General features: G+C 45.6%; 1 protein-coding gene across 1 annotated transcript; it reads right to left on the reverse strand.

The window, feature by feature from the left end:
- Positions 1 to 7,771: 7,771 nt before the first annotated feature.
- On the reverse strand, positions 7,772 to 11,726 carry Hint1 (histidine triad nucleotide binding protein 1). The gene is made up of 3 exons (XM_038327300.2): positions 11,502 to 11,726; positions 8,609 to 8,713; positions 7,772 to 8,082 (listed from the first exon to the last, which is right to left on the reverse strand). Exons 1-3 carry the CDS (start codon positions 11,610 to 11,612, stop codon positions 7,918 to 7,920), a joined length of 381 nt encoding a protein of 126 aa, XP_038183228.1. The 5' UTR covers positions 11,613 to 11,726; the 3' UTR covers positions 7,772 to 7,917.
- Positions 11,727 to 16,789: the final 5,063 nt, after the last annotated feature.

Raw genomic sequence — 16,789 nt, forward strand, 5'->3', positions numbered from 1 at the left:
GGGAAAACTAACTTTACCGAGATCAGGCCTGCTCGGGGAGATAAAAGTACTTGCTAGTTTTTATAGATACCTTTTCCAGGTGGGTAGAAGTGTTCCCCACCTGGATTGAGATTGCTCAAAGAGTAGCTAAAAAGCTCCTCCAGGAACTGATCCCCTAATTTAGCTTCCCAGTAGCAATGGGGGAACCAATAATTGTCTGGCCTCCATAGCCAAAACCTCTCAATTAATAGTTAAAGCTTTAGACATAGATTAAAAACTTCATTGTGCATACAGACCTCAGAGTTCTGGATAGGTAAAAAGAATAAACAGGATATTAAAAAAAAATTTAATGAATCTCTTGTTAGAATCTACCAAAGGATGGATAGGCCCCCTTCCTTTGCTTTGTTTCGAGCCACTGCACCCCATTTAGGGAGGAATTTATCTCCCTATGAAAATTTTTTTTTTCCGAGACAGGGTTTCTCTGTAGTTTCTAGAGCCTGTCCTGGAACTAGCTCTTGTAGACCAGGCTGGCTTCGAACTCACAGAGATCCGCCTGCCTCTGCCTCCCGAGTGCTGGGATTAAAGGCGTGCGCCACCGCCGCCCGGCTCCTGTGAAATTATTTTTGGAAGAGCTCCCCCACTGCTTCCCAGGCCCAGAGCCCAGCAGTTGACATAACTGTTTCTTACTCATTACTACAGGTGCTCCAGTCCTGTTCATTGGACAATCCCGAGACCTAGCCAACTTCCGGGCCACTACCACTTCACTGTGTTCCAGTCTAGGAACACTGTCTGGGGCAGGCAGGTAACCAAAGGGCAGGGGCACCAAAGTCGACTTGGAAAGGACTCTGCATGGTGACTCTCTCCACTCCCGTGGGTGTGGCAGGTGGCTGACATTACACCCTGGATCCACCACACCCAGGATCAGGAAAGTGGAAACCACAGTTAATAGACCGTTAAGGTTCCATTGGCTCTCCAGGCCCTTCCACTCTCTGCTCCTCTACCCCTCCTGAGACTTGTGTTTGGTATAAATACAGGGCTATGGTCCAACCGCCACTACCCTCAGGACTGGCCTGGAAACTGAGGAAGACAGCCAGGGAATATACTAACTAGTGTGACTACAGACCAGCAACTCACAGTCCACCTTGGCCTTTCCCTGCTGATGCCTACTTTAAATGTCTGGGTGTATAGAGAAAAAAGAAAGAAAGAAAGAAAAGATATAGGAATTTATCTTTTGATATAGGCATACAAAGTTTACAATTCAATGTAAATATTAGGGTTGTAAAACTGAGGCTTTCTAAAAAAAATCTTCTTTGAAAGATTCTGCCTTTGGAAAACAGAAAAAACCTGGGGAATCAGGCTCGATGCCACAAGAAAGGTTGCTGGGGATAGAGTTAACCATTCCTAGCCAAAAACCCACCAGGATTGCTGGTTATGCTTAGACACCCAGTGTCTGTATATATAAGGACAGAAACTAACCAGACTGTCAGTTCATTGACTGACAAAACTCACTGTGACTGGGAGCCGCCCAAATTAACATTAAGAGGACTATAAGGCCAGGTATTAGTAGCACATACCTTTAACCCCAGCACTTGGGAGACAAGCAGGTGGATCTCTGTGAGTTCAAAACCAGCCTGGTCTACAAGAGCTAGTTCCAGGACAGGCCCCAAAGCTTCAGAGAAACCCTGTCTTGAAAAACCAAAACAAAAACAAAAAAAGAGAGGACTTATAAGGGGCTAAAACTTAACCTTTAACCTAGGCACTTCCCCTTATTCTGCTATTCTGCCTAATGGGCTAATAGCTAATGACAATATTACTGAGCCTCTGAGACTACTTGATGGGCATGCACTAATGGTTTGACTAAACATGCTTCTTCTGATGCTTTAAACTAAGTAGATACGTTGATCAGAACCTAGAGGTATTGAAAGTTTTCAATTCTGAATTAAAACAACAGATTCCCTTGCAGAAATGGTCCTGAAAGATTTGAGAGTTTTAAACTTCTCATCAGATAAAGGAAACTGTGTATGGCTTTGGGAGAAATGTATTGTTTCTGTGATAACTGACCAGGAGCAATTAGGGAAAATCTTGCCATGGGTGGGAAATTAATTGGTACCAGTCTCTGTTCTCTTGGTTCCCCTGGCTAACTACTTTGCTACCAGCAATGGCTGGACCTTTAATTCTCATTCTGATTGGACTAACAGTGAGTCTTAAACTAAAACAGGATGAGTCCATGATTTGACTCATTTGAGTCATGATTTGACTAAGACCAGTGGGGAATGCAACAGGGTCCCAGACACAACTACTCCACGATGGAAGTCCATTCAGGCTGTAAAACTCAGCACATAGACAGCACGATCTGCCAAAATGAAAACCAAAACCTAATTCATTAGAGTCCATAGTCCTGGGCAAGTCTCTTAAGTGTACTAACCTTGCTGTTAGCTTCTGTTGTTCCGTTTCTGGCTAACTGTCAATGTTAACTGAAGTGTGTCAATCCAGAACATGTTTTTGTGCTTAAAAGCTCACCTGAGAAAGGCTCAGTGCTGCACTGGGATCCTGAACACCGAGTGTAGATGCCAGCCGGCTAATAAAGACTGTCTCTTGACTTAAACCCATGTCTGAACAGTCTTCCCTAGTGAACACCCTATACAACATTCCACTCCCAATTTTCACAGTCAGGGTTCCCTCCTGTTTTCATTTTTCTTAATTGTATGCTTACAGAAGGATGTGCTTATGTGTTTAGTCAGTTGGCCATATGGTTACTGTATGTTTAATCTTATTGTTGTTTTGAGATAGAGTCTCAAAGTAGGGCATGCATATTTCATGGATTGTGATATATGTGTACTTAAATGAATCCATCATGATATTCTCAGAGTATTTTCAATGCTCTAAAAGATTTTGGCCATTTGCCCATTTTTAATTTTTTTTATTAATTATGTATACAGTGCTCTGCCTGCACACCAGAAGAGGGCACCAGATCTCATTATAGATGGTTGTGAGCCACTATGTGGATGCTAGAAATTGAACTCAGGACTTCTGGAAGAGCATCCAGGGCCCTTAACCTCTGAGTCACCTCTCCAGCCCCCTATTTGACCATTTTAAAAACTGTGTTGTCTCTTACACATTTCTAAATTGTTAGTCTACTATATGTATATGTATGTTTTGTCTGCATGTGAGTCTGTGTACCATGTGAATGCCTGGTGCTATGGAAGCCAGAAGGCACCGTCCCCTGGAACTGGGGTTACCGACAGTTGTGGGCTGCCGTGTGGGTGCTAGAAATTGAAACTGGGTCCTTGCAAGAGCAGCCAGGGCTCTCAACAGCTGAACTGCCTCTCCACACCCTATGCTGTCTTTTTAATTTTTTCCCTCCTCTCCCCTTCTTCTCTGAGACGGCATCTCCACACGTAGTCCAGGCTGGCCTTGAACTCTTAATCTTCCTGCCTCAGCCTCTAAAATGCTGATACATGTACAGGCATGGGACACAATGGCTGGCTGGGATCCCGTTCCATAAGGGTGGGTGGGGAGAAGAGAGATGCAGGAGACACAGGTAGGAAGTGGATCAGGTGCCAGTCAGTCTCTTCTCCATTTAGGGAACAGGTACAGTGGAAAAATGCAGTTTTGAGAAGGGGTCTGTAAACAACTCGATATATGCTCCCAGGTGGGGAGATGGCTCAGCAGCTGAAGGTTACGGCATTTACCAGGTTATCATACAAGAGGGTTCCTTTGGACTCCTTGAATCCACATAAATGTCAATGTCAGGGGTTGGGCGAAACAGGCTCCCACAGAAAAAAATTCATGACCCCAACCTCATACACTCATATTAACACACACATGCTCACCACAGACAAACACACAGAGATGATACAACACTCTCCGCTCTCTTTCTCTCTCCAGCTGATAAGGGGAACCCAGTAGGCTGGGAATTTGGAGGTGGTCTGTCAGCTACTCTCCAGCACAGTTCATTCCAGATAGCTAGCTGCCACTCTTTCCTGATCAGTGTTCTAGCTTTCCTAGTAGGCTGTGTAAGTTTGTCAGTTAAGCAAACACTACTTGGCGGTGCTGAGTCAAGCATTGTTTGACTTTTACCTCCATTTCAGTTCTCCCACTGCTAGTGTATGTTTTGCAGAATTTCTTAGTTTTATAGCCAGAGTCCCTGGTTTTTACATTGATAAATTATTTAGAATTCTGATCTTGTCACTGTGAAGATTTCAGTAATACAAAATTGATTTGGTGGCACACACCTGTAATCCCAGCCCAGTGAAGGCAGGAGGACCAGAGGTTTAAGGTCATCCTTGGTTGTGTAGTGAGTTGAAGGCCAATCCCACATGAGATCTTCTCTCAAAAAAATAAAAAAGCTAGGTGTGATGGTACATGCTTCTAATCCCTGCAGTTAGAAAGTGGAGGCAGAAGGATCGGAAGTTCAAGGTCATCCTTGCACATAGCAAGTTTGTGACCAGCCTGAACTGCATGAGACCCTGTCACAAAACACACTTTCAGCAACATTAGGAGCAATAATAAAGGCTGAGAACGGTGGTGCATGCGACATACCTGTAATCCCAACTCTCTGTAGTCAGGCAGGATCTAGAGTTCAAGGCTAGCCTGGGTTACAACGTGGGAAAACAACACAAGGAGGCTGGAAAGATGGCTCAGTGCATTAAAGCACGTGTTACATAAGCGTGACTCCCTGTGTTTAAATCCCCGGGACTCACGGGAGACCACCTGTGGCCTCTCCTGCTTGTCTGCAACCAGAGCAGTGAATGGTGGAGACACGAGGATCTCTGGAGCTTTCTGGCCTTAAGATAGCTCTAAGTAGAAAGAGAGAGACCCTGTCCCAAGGGATTAAGACCTGATGTCCTCCTCAGGCCTCCATGCACGTGCACAGGTGCCTGTATCCGCCCCCACCCATGCACATAAACTACATATGCACACACACCCTGAATAATAAAAAAGCAGTCGGGCCAGGCATGCTTGCGTATGCCTTTAATCCAAGCACTCAACAGGCAGCGACAGTCATTATCACCAAGTTTGAGGTCAGCCTGGTCTACACAGGGCAGCCTAGGCTTGTTGTGGGATATTTGTACACTGTGTGAATATGTATTACTGTGGTTGGTTTAATAAAGAGCTGAATGGCTAATAGCTAGGCAGGAAGTTTAGTTGGGACTTCCGGGTACAGAGAAAGGAAACAGATGAATCTAGGTTTTCAGAAGATGCCAACAAGATATGGAGGGAGTCGGACATACAGAATGAAAGGTAAAAGCCATGAGGCAAAACACAGATTAATAAAAATGTGTTAAGTTATAAGAGCTAGTGGGACAAACCTAATCTAAAGCTGAGCTTTCTTTCTTTTTTTTAAAAGATATACTTATTATGTATAGTGTTCTGCCTACATGTACCCATGCAGGCCAGAAGAGGGCAACATCTCATTACAGATGGCTGTGAGCCACCATGTGGTTGCGGGGGATTGAACTCAGGACCTCTAGAAGAGCAGCCAGTGCTTTTAACCTCTGAGCCATCCTTTCCGTTCCCAAGGCTGAGCTTTCATAATTAATAAAGTCTTGTGTTGTTATTTGTGAACTGGTGGCCAACAACAAAGCTTGCTGCTAGAGGCTACATAGTGAGATGTTGTTTTTAAAGATTGATTTATTTACACGTTTTGCCTATATATATTCTGTGTGAGGGTGTCAGATCCTCTAGAACTGAAGTTACAGTCAGTTGTGAGCTGCCATGTGGGTGCTGGGAATTGAACCAGGGTCCTCCTTCAAAGCAGTCAGTGCTCTTAACCACTGAGCCATCTCTCCAGCCCAAGACCCTGTATTAAACGAAATAGCAGTCAGACTTCCCCAGTTCTTTATCTTGGTGTACCCTTCATATGTTCCTATAGTAACTGCATTTGGAAGCTCTAAGCCATGCTTTTAATTGGCACATCAGTACACATGATTAATGAGTTAGTCCAGTTCTTTGCCATTTTTCACAGGCTCTGAAAACTCCACTCCCTCACTGTTCACTGGCCTCTTCTTGCCTCATCCCAAAGCAGTCCAGTTAGCCTGTCTCCACACTTTACCAGAACAGGACCTCCCTGAAACAATGCTTAATGGATGGCCCACAGGTTGACTCAAGGAATAAGCAGGAATAAAGACAAGTTATATGGAAAAACCACCAGCAGAGTCAGGGAGCCAGTGTGCAGGACACCCTGCTGCCACTGGACACAGGAACCAGCCTGCACTGTTGTCTTCCCTGGCATTCAACACTGGATCCAAGGGTTGGCAACACTGACATCATTGTGCCTGCCAACTTGAAGCCGCTGCCACGGACACCAGAATGAAGTGTCCACTGTCCTTGTTCCTCTGTCATTAGTTTCAGATTCAAAATCCCAGATAAGTGCATCTGATTGGCAGAGCCTAAATCAAAGGCTTGTATCCCAGCTCAGAGAGCAGCAGTTCTCGCTGGTCTCTTCAGTTCAGGTTTGCAGGGCAAGGCCTCTCAAAGAGGAGGGGTGTTCAGGGCCTGCAAGGGCCCCTTACGTTTACACTGCTCTAGGCAGATGCTCCATGATGCGACACTCAGGTACAAGCTTGGTTTTGTAACAGAACTGTTGGATTCTTCCCATTACTGCAGTAAAACACTCTGCCAAAGACTAGAGATGGCTCAGTGGGAAAGAGCGCTCGCTGCTCTTGCAGAAGGTAAGAGTTGGGTCCCCAGCACCCACGTGTAACTCCAGCACTAGAGAGATCCAACGCCTGTGGTTTGCTCACAGGGACATTACCACTAGCTGCTGGCAGGTCTGTTCTCAGCACAGGCCTCTCTAGCAGGCTGCTTAAAGTCCCTCAGCCACAGACACTGGCTTCTCCACACAAAGCCAGTGCCACAGCCTGTTCCAGATGCTGTAAAATGCCATTAACTGGGTGGCTTCTAATAGCAACAAGGCCCACTCCTTGGCTCACAGATGCTGTCTTCTTATTGGTCCTCACATGGCAAAGGAACTATGCAAAGCCTTTCCTGAGGGCGGAATCCAGTCATATCTCAATCACCTAATGAAGGCCCCCCCTGCCTACAGCATCATAGCAGAGGTAAGGAATTTGCTGGACATAAGCGTTTACCTAGGGCAGAAAGCCATTCCAGAGACCACAGTGTAAACCAGATTACCCTTTAAGACCTAACCTCAGTTCTCAGAGCTTCCTTCTGCCATACTGCTAGTCTCATAGACCAGATGAGAAGATGATTCTCATGGTCTATCCTAGAGACTGGCTGCTACATGAAATGTGGGTGTCTGTCCCAGGACGACTGACGGCAGAAGGAGGATTGCTTGTATGTTTGAGGCTAGCCTGATCTCCATAGTAAGTTTCGGGCCAGCCAGGGCATAGACCTGTCTCAAAGAAAAAAACAAGAGAAAAAAAGGGGGTGGTAATAAGATAATCTCCTGATTTAATAATTTAGCCTAAGAGGGTATTTGTAATTTATTGAAGACCAGTTATAGTACTTTACCAGTGTTCAAATGCCAGGGCCTCCTTGGGAAGAAAACGCCAAGAAATTTGGGTTGTGGCCTATTTCTTTTTATTTTTGAGACAGGGCTTTACTATGTAGACCAGACTAGCCTAGAACTTCCAGAGATCTACCTGCCTCTGTCTCCTGAGTGCTGGATTAAAGCTGTAGGCCTATCTTACTGGCAGGTCCCTTGCTCTGCTTGTTGAGGCCCCAAGTCTGATCTCCAGCAACACACACATAAAAAATCCTCTATCACAAACCCACCCTCCTCATCCCACCACACACAGTTCCAGAATAACAAATCCACTCAGAGACATGCAACAATTGTCTTTTATTCGGCACAGGATTTTAAATGATCTCTCCAATTTCTCCATACACAGGCAAGACTATGTGTGCCACTTAACATACTGGAGCTTGCCAACTGACTTACTACCTAGAGAATGGAAAATTAGCCCAACCTGCTTAGCCAGGAGGCCAGTTCATCTGCCGACCCCCGAGAACATGGAGATGAATATGGTAGACAGACTGTCCCCCATCTGCACCCTCATTCACCACCATCCGATAGCCCCGGTTCAGGCCCAGGTCCGCAGCACATTTCTTGCCAACAATCATTAAATGTCCTAGAAGCTAGAAAAGAACAAAGCATTTCTTAAACACAGGAAATGTACATTCGTCTCCATTAAATAACAGTCAAGCTGGGCATGATGACGCACACCTTTGATCCCAACACTCAAGAGACAGAGGCAGGCTGATCTCTTTTGAGTGCTAGGCCAGCCTGGTCCATATAGGAAGTTCCAGGACAGCCAAGGCTACATAGACCTTGTATCAAAAAACAAAAAACAAAAAAAAAAAAAAACAAAAAAAAAACAAAAGCAAGCCAGGTGGTGGTGGCGCATGTCTTTAATCCCAGCACTCAGGAGGCAGAGACTGGTGGATCTTTTGTGAGTTCGAGGCCAGCCTGGGCTACAGAGTGAGTTACACCAACCAAAGTTACAGAGAAACCCTGTTCAACACACACACACATACACACACACACACACACCCCAAAACTCCAAACACACACACACACACACACCAAAACCCCAACCAAAACAAAACCCCCCCCAAACAACAACAACAATCAGTGATGTAAAATGTGTTAGAAATTACTTACACTTTCATCGTCATCTTCGGCTACAGAAATCTGGGCTATATGCTTCTTGGGTATCACCAGGAAATGTGTTGGTGCTTGAGGGGAAATGTCATGAAATGCAAGACACTACGGGAAAGAAACAGAAGCTGTAGTATATCCTCCATTAGACTAAAACATACTCTCCTAATAAGTATTAAGGACTAACCAATTGAGAGGCACTGAATTAGATGCTAAGAAAACAGAAGTAAACGTAATGCATGGGGGCTCATATGCTTTTCATGACATTTTAGAACTTTAAGAGAAGACGGACTCTAAGCAGAGACGTAATTAGTAAAGGTGAGACAAGTTATGGAAGTAAAGGGTGAGCGGGATGATGACCACAAGAAAATAGGATTCAGACTGAGGGACCAAGGACAACCAGTGACGCTGGGGCAGTGGCACTGAGTCCGTGACTAGATGAGCGTGGTGGTTTGAGTTGCAGCCCCCACAGGCTCATATATGCGAATGCTTAGCCATCTGGGAGTGATCCTGGGAATCTCTCTCCATGCTTCCCACCAGGGTGATAATGGACTAAACCACTGAAACTGTAAGCAAGCTCCCAATTAAATGTTTTCTCTTGTAGGAGTTGCCTTGGTCATGGTGTCTCTTCACAGTAACAGAACAGTTATTAAGGCAATGGATGAGCAAAATTTAGTCTATCAACCTTGCCAGGCCAATCTCGTTCAAGTCACACTGTCCACAGTTCTTTATCTTCATCTTCAGGGCCTGCTATTCCCCTGCAATGATCCTCTCTGTACTCTCTCTTTTTAAAAAAGATTCCGAGGCCAGCTAGGTCTACAGAGCTAGTTCCTGAACAGCTAGGGCTGTTACACGGAGAAACCCTATCTCAAAACAAAACAAAACAAAACAACAACAACCAAAAAAACAAGGAAAAAAATGTATTTTCATGTAGATGAGGATTCTGCCTGCACGTGTAGATGTGCACCATGTTCGTGCCTTGCCCATGAAGGCCAGAAAATCCCCCTGGAACTAGAGTAGGACAGTTCTGAGCCGCCTGATGTGGGTACCAGGAATCAAACCAATCTTAACCGTTGAATTTAAAATGCTATTCATTGCCAGGCAGTGATGGCGCACGCCTTTAATCCCAGCACTTGGGAGGCAGAGGCAGTTGGATCTCAGTGAGTTTGAGGCCAGCCTGGTCTACAAAGTGAGTTCTGGGACAGCTAGAGCACAGAGAAACCCAGTCTCAAAAAACAAAAATCAACCAACAACAAAAAATGCTATACATTCCTCAACCTAAAAACCTACAAATTCCTCCCTCCCTAGCATGTTAGTAATGTCTTTCATTTTTTTGTGTATGTGCATGTGTGTAGTACACACACAGTCATATGTCGGTGTGTAACCTACACACAGCCCTCCTATACTGCTTTCCACCTTACTGAGTAGAGACAGGGTCCCTTATTGAACTTTGTGTTTTGGTAATAGTGTGACTAGGCTGGCTGGCCAGGTGCCAGACTTTAGCAGTCTCTTACATGCAGCTATGCCCAGCTTTTTACAATGGCTGCTGGGGATTTGAACTCGGGTTTCCATACCTTCAGGAGCAAGCACTCTTACCCAGTGAACCAACAAACCTGATTCCCCACCCCTTCCACCTTTTCAGAGTCACGATTGTGTAATTTCCTGTTCTGTTTTTTTCACTCTGCAGGTATTGGTTTTTTTTTTTTTTTTTTTTTTTTTTTTTTTAATCTCTTGCTCCCTTCCTAACGAACCCAGCCATACTTATTTGGCTAGAGAGTAATCTTACTTGATCTATGCTATAAAATGCTGTATCATTTAGAATGCTTCAGCCAGTAAGGCTCAAGTTCAGTCATTATTTCAAAGATCAGTGTATCAAAACACTATGCTTGTTTGGTTTGGGTTTGTTTTTAAAAGAAGGCGTCCCCACGTAATCAACTCTGGGTTTGAACTGATTCTTTTGCCTCTACCTCCCCAATTGCGGGAATCACAGGGTAACGGTTTTTGTTTACAGCTTTTTCTTTAAGTGTTTTGCTTTGTTTTTGAGGCAGGGAGTTACCCTGTAATACAGGCTGGCCTGGAAGTCCTGGCTCAGCCTTCTGGACGCTGAGATTACAGCAGAGTCTACAACAAATGCAATTTACATAAAACTCACCTCAAGGAACCGAATTAAATTTGGGGTAAATGTTTCGAGTTTATGTGGACATTACCGGTAGAGTCGATGCGTTCTTACGTTTTATATTTCTTGGAGGGAGGGGGGAACAACCTTTGAGCCCCACCATAAATGTTGTCCCTTTCAGGACGGCGTGGTGGGCCGCCTGAAATCCCAGCATCTGGGAGGTGGAGGTGGGAGGTTCAACGGTTCGAGGTCAGCCCCAGTTAGTTACTCAGCGAGTTCGGGGTCAGCCTGGGGTACTTGAAGCCGATTTATTAAAAAACAAACAAAAACCCAAAACAACAAAACTAAAGCAGTATTTTTAAAAGGTTGAAGGGCTGATTCCGCTCTCCAGGGGCAAAGTCTGCGGCGGGAACGGGGAGCAGAAGGTCCGCGAATCCCCGATCACCTGGCAGTGCGGGGACCGCGGCGCGAGGGAGACCGCGGAGATTGCGCCGGGGGCACGATCAGGTTTCTCGCGGGCCAGATTGACACCGGCGAGGTGGGTAGCGGCCGCGGGCCCCGGTGGGCGTCACCCTACGGGTCGTCGCCTCCCGGGGCCACCGGCCGCACCTCCCTCGGGCCGCGACACGCGGCGGGCCGAGCGGCCGATAACGCGTAACCCGAGCGCAGGCACGCGCCGCAGGGCCACGCGGGCGAAGGGCCAGGCCAGCCGGGCCGCGCGTCGCCTTCGGCCCGCGGCTCCTCAGGGAACGCCGGCGTGTCACCCGGCCGCAAGCCTACCCGGTCGTCCTCGAAGATGATCTTGGCGGGGATTTCTTTACGGATGATCTTGCCGAAGATCGTGTCGCCGCCGGGCTGGGCCACTTGAGCCTTGGCAATCTCGTCAGCCATCGCAGCCGCTCGCAGTCCTTCCCGCGCCGCGGCCACGGTGGGGACAGGAACCACGGGAGCGCGCGGGGACCGCCGGCTCGCGCCCGGTCGTCTTGCGCATGCGCACTGGAGCCCGCGCCCGACTGCGGCGAGCAGGGGCGTGAAATGGGCGGAGGAGCGCCCTTCCTTTGCTGCGCGCCGCTGCAGGAGAGTCTGATTTGCCAGCTCCGGGAGGAGGCTCCGTATAGTGGAGTGCTTGCCAAGCGCGCTCAGAATTCTAGGTTTGATCCCCAGTGCTTAATAAACCGGGCATGGTGCTGCACGCCCGTAATCCCAGAGTTCGAGAGAGAGATGGAAGCCGCAGGATGTTAGTTCAGTTCATTCTCTGCAACATAGTGAGTTTGAGGCCAGCCTGGGTTACCCAAGACCCTGTCTCAGAACAGCTTGTTTCTAACTAAAATGGTGCTCGTCACGGTTGCTGGCTGAGATACCTTAGCGTTTGATTTTTTTTTTAAGATTTATTTTTATTTTATGTATATGAGTATTTTGCCAGTATGTATGAGAGTGCACCACGTCCAGTGTCTGGGATTCCCTGGAACTGGAGTTAAGGTAAGGTTGTGAGCCATGTGGGTGAAAGGAACTGAAACCTGGTTCTCTCCAAGAGCAGCAAATGCTCTTACCCCTGATCATTTAAATCCTTCGTTAGCTGAGGTCTTGGCTAGTGGTACAAAGTCTTGCATCAGGTGTTTTGTTTTGTTGCTGTATATGGCTCTGGTTCTCAACCTTAACTACATACTAAAAATCACTTGGGGGCCCTTTCAACATCTCTGGCCACACTCCAGATCAATTAAGTCCAAATCTACAGAGATGGACCTACCTGGGTGGCAGTTGTTTGTGAGCCTCTGGGGCTGCCTTCCCAGCATTAAAATTAACTTCAGGAAAGATGCTCCACCTAGAAGGAACAAGAAGGTCCTTGGCCCCCGCCTCCAACCCTCCTCTTCAAAAGTGTTTTTCTACATGTTGTGTTCACTTTGTCATCTTTGGTTCTTTGAGTCCATTTCCTTCCTGTCAGGACCTCCATACCCAAGATTTTGTAGACACTACCAATTGCCATTTAGATTTGTTGGCACAGGTTGCCACCGTTGCTACCATTATATTTTTTTTTTAAAGATTTATTTATTTATTGTGTATACAACATTCTGCCTTGATGTATGCCCGCACGCCAGAGGAGGGCGCCAGATCTCATTACAGATGGTTGTGAGCCACCATGTGGTTGCTGGGACTTGAACTCATGACCTCTGGAAGAGCAGGCAATGCTCTTACCCACTGAGCCATCTCTCCAGCCCTGCTACCATTATCTTGTTTCAACATCTTCCCTCCACTGCCCCTCTGGATGGTGTTTTCTTCTGCACCATTAGTCTCAGTTTCCACACCTCACTAGATTCTCTTCTTGGTTCTTGGCTCTTTGGGTTTTTTGAGGCAGGGTTTTGGAGCTTGCCCTGGAACCAGCTCCTGTAGACCAGGCTGGCCTCGAACTCACAGAGATCTGCCTTCATCTGCCTCCCAAGTGCTGGGATTCAAGGCGTGCGCCACCACCGCCCGGCATGTTCTTGGTTCTCTTATCTGACCATCTCCAAGTGGCCATATTAAGAATCTTTAGGGGCTTCCTTGGAACAGGTCTGAAGTACAGTAATGAAGCTCTGGGAGTCGGGAGGTGAAGGACTGGGTGGGAGGACCTTCCAGAGAGGGTGCAAGGGAAACCTCGCTGTTGACATGACTGGGGTGGGTGGGGGTCGTCATTGCCAATTGAGCTGCTGGTTCTAATGAGTCACATTCAGAACATTGAGTGGGGTGACACTGTAAGGGTGGGGGAATCTAGCTCCCCCAACCCATTCTTGGGGTTGGGGGAAGGCAGGAGAATGCTCCTTCCTCCTGATCCCTTGGTGTGTATTGAGCTGTTTCTTCTTCAGTGCTGGCAGGGGAGGGTGGGAACTGGTAGTGACCGAGTTCCCTCTGCAAACCTTTCATTGGGTACAAGATTGAATCTTTGATTTTTAGGTTTTATTTTTCTTAGGAATGTCCAGATCTGTGGTTCTCCCTACCCTCCGAGACTGGCCAGTTGGAAGTGTCTAGGTTTTGTTCATCTCTCATTTTTGGTGCAGGGACTGAGACCCTGTCACATCTATGCTCTGTATCCACATGTCTTTTGGACATTAAAGGTCGATTGATGCAAAAAAAATTAGAAAAAAATTAATAGGGGGCTGGAGAGATGGCTCAGAGGTCCTGAGTTCAATTCCCAGCTACCACATGGTGGCTCGCAACCATCTGTAATGAGATCTGGTGCCTTCTTCTGGCCAGCAGGCATACACACAGACAGAATATTGTATACATAATAAATAAATAAATAAATAAATAAATAAATAAATAAATATTTTTTAAAAATTAATAAAATTATAAATTAAAAGAAAAAATAAGAAAAAAATCTTTAGGGGCTTAAAGAGGTGGCTCAGCGGTTAAGAACACATATTGTTCTCTCAGAAGCTAGCACAAACATCATAACTACCTATAATTCCAGGGGAATCTGAAGTCTCTGGGTAACAGGGTATCTTCAATCACATGTGCATATATGCACATACAGACATACATATATAACATAATTAAACATAAAAATATATTTAAAGCCGGGCGGTTGTGGCACACGCCTTTAATCCCAGCACTCGGGAGGCAGAGGCAGGCGGATCTCTGTGAGTTCGAGACCAGCCTGGTCTACAAGAGCTAGTTCCAAGACAGGCTCCAAAGCCACAGAGAAACCCTGTCTCGAAAAACCAAAAAAAAAAAAAATATTTAAAAAGAAAATTATAACTACTCCCCTGAATTGCTATGTATGAGATTTGACTACTCTGTCTTGTCAAAATTATCATCACCATTATTGAGACAATGTCTTATATAACCTAGACTGGCCTCCAACTTGCTAATAACTAAGGATGTCCTTAAACTCCTGATCGTTCTGCATCCACCTCAGAGTGTTGGGATTGCAGGCCTGCAATGCATGCCTGGCTTGACAAAATTATTGACAGTGGTTCCTGATAATCTCAGAGTGTCCCATTCTTTGCTATCAAAGGCATTATTTGTACTTTACAACCACTGGTAAATCATATCTATGCATAAGCATTAGTTTTTTTAAAAAAAGGTTTATTTATGTATTTATTTATTTATTTATTTATTTATTTATTTATATGTATACAACATTCTGCCTCCATGTATGGCCACACACCAGAAGAGGGCACCAGATCTCATTACAGATGGTTGTGAGCTACCATGTGGTTGTTGGGAATTGAACTCAGGACCTCTGAGCCATCTCTCCAGCCCTATATTTTTTTTAAGACAGGATTTTTTTGTGTAATCCTGGCTGTTCTGGAACTCATTTTGTAAGACTAGGCTGGCTTCAAACTCAGAAATCAGCCTGACTCTGCCTTCCAAGTGCTGGGATTAAAAGCATGCACCACTAGGCCCATCTTATTATTATTATTATTATTATTATTATTATTATTATTATTATTAATTATGAGAGAGAAAGGTATATGAGAGAAAAAGGGAGATTGTGTAAGAATGCGGGTGCCTGTAGAGGCCTGTTGTAAGGAGGGGGTTGCTTGTTGGTTCCTGGCTGCTTAGCCCCAAAATAATCACACAGAAACTGTATTAATTAAATCACTGCTTGGCCCATTAGCTCTATCTTCTTATTGGCTAACTCTTTCATATTAATTTAACCCATTTCTATTAATCTGTGTACTGCCATGTGTCTGAGTTACCAGCTAAAGTTCCCTCTGGCTCTGGTGGGGCTACATGGCTTCTCTCTGACTCTGCCTCCTTTCTCCCAGCATTCAGCCTAGCTTCCTCCCCTCTCCCCTCTACCTCTATTTCCTGCACAGGCCCAAGACAGTCCTTTATTAACCAATGGTATTCACAGCATACAGAGGGGAATCCCATATCACAGGCCAAAGGCTCAGATGCCTGTACACTTCATGCCATCCAGTGTGGGTGCTGGGAGCAGAACTCTGGTCCTTTAGAAGTGCAGCTCAGAATCACTCAGCCATCTCTCCAGTCCCTGAATTATTAATGTTACATATTTATTAAATACAGTGTTGATTCGTGTACAGTGAACAGTGACAAAATATGTGTAATGCCTTAAGCTGACTTCCTAAATATAAATTTCATTAGGAGGGGAGAGACAGCTCAGGGGTTAAGAACACTGTCTGCGCTGGGCGGTGGCGGTGCAGGCCTTTAATCCCAGCACTTGGGAGGCAGAGGTAGGTGGACCTCTATGAGCTCGAGGCAAGCCTCACAAGAGCTAGTTCCAGGACTGACTCCATAGCTACATAGAAACTCTGTCTTCAAAAACCAAAAAAGAAAAAAGAAAAAAGCAAAGAAAAGAAAAGAAAAAAGAAAAAAAATAAAAGAAAAAGAACAATGTCTGCTCTTCAAGGAGACCTGGTTCAGTTTCAGCACCCACAAGGTGACTCACAACCATCTGTAACTCTAGTTCCAGAGGATCTGATGCCTTTGTCTGGCCTCCTCCTACATATGGTACACGGGCATACATGCAGGTAAAAACCCATATACATAAACCTTTTTAAAAATTTAATTAACAAAAAAACAAAAAAAATTTAATTAACATATACAAGTGGTACGTACGTATTTATGAAGTAATTGATCTTTCACATTGTGTACATAGTATACACGGAATATAAAGAGATTAGTCCACATTCTTTTATCTTCACATCACTTTGGCGGTTATGAACTCTTTCCTTGTCATCTTTCATTCGACAGAAAATAGGTTCTTGTAAGCTACATTCACCAAACTTTGCTACAGGACTCTAGAACTTAGAAAACCATTAGACCATAGATATGTAATAGTTTGTAAATGCTGCTTAAATGCAGTGCCACTGCCCATACCAGCATTATTAGGACACGCGTGCTTATCATCCATCTTCTTTGGTTGCTACCTAACTGTGGCAGTGCAGTTCAACAGCGGTGGAGGCCGGGTGGTGGTGGCGCACTCACCCAGCACTCAGGAGGCAGAGGCAGGCGGATCTCTGGGAGTTCGAGGCCAGACTGGTCTACAGAGTTCCAGGACAGCCAGGGCAGTTACACAGAGAAATCCTGCCATGGAAAGCCAAACCAAACCAAACCAATGATGA

The sequence above is a fragment of the Arvicola amphibius genome, chromosome 4 (genome assembly GCF_903992535.2).
Source record: "Arvicola amphibius chromosome 4, mArvAmp1.2, whole genome shotgun sequence".
Classification (NCBI taxonomy): Eukaryota; Metazoa; Chordata; class Mammalia; order Rodentia; family Cricetidae; genus Arvicola; species Arvicola amphibius.

What these genes read in the sequence shown, in the direction of transcription:
- Hint1 (XM_038327300.2), bottom strand. Translation starts at nt 11,612, where the DNA reads ATGGCTGACGAGATTGCCAAGGCTCAAGTGGCCCAGCCCGGCGGCGAC. An exon ending in TCATCTTCGAGGACGACCGG is followed by an intron (nt 8,714 to 11,501) that starts GTAGGCTTGCGG and finishes TCTTTCCCGTAG; the next exon opens with TGTCTTGCATTTCATGACAT. An exon ending in CCGAAGATGACGATGAAAGT is followed by an intron (nt 8,083 to 8,608) that starts GTAAGTAATTTC and finishes GTTCTTTTCTAG; the next exon opens with CTTCTAGGACATTTAATGAT.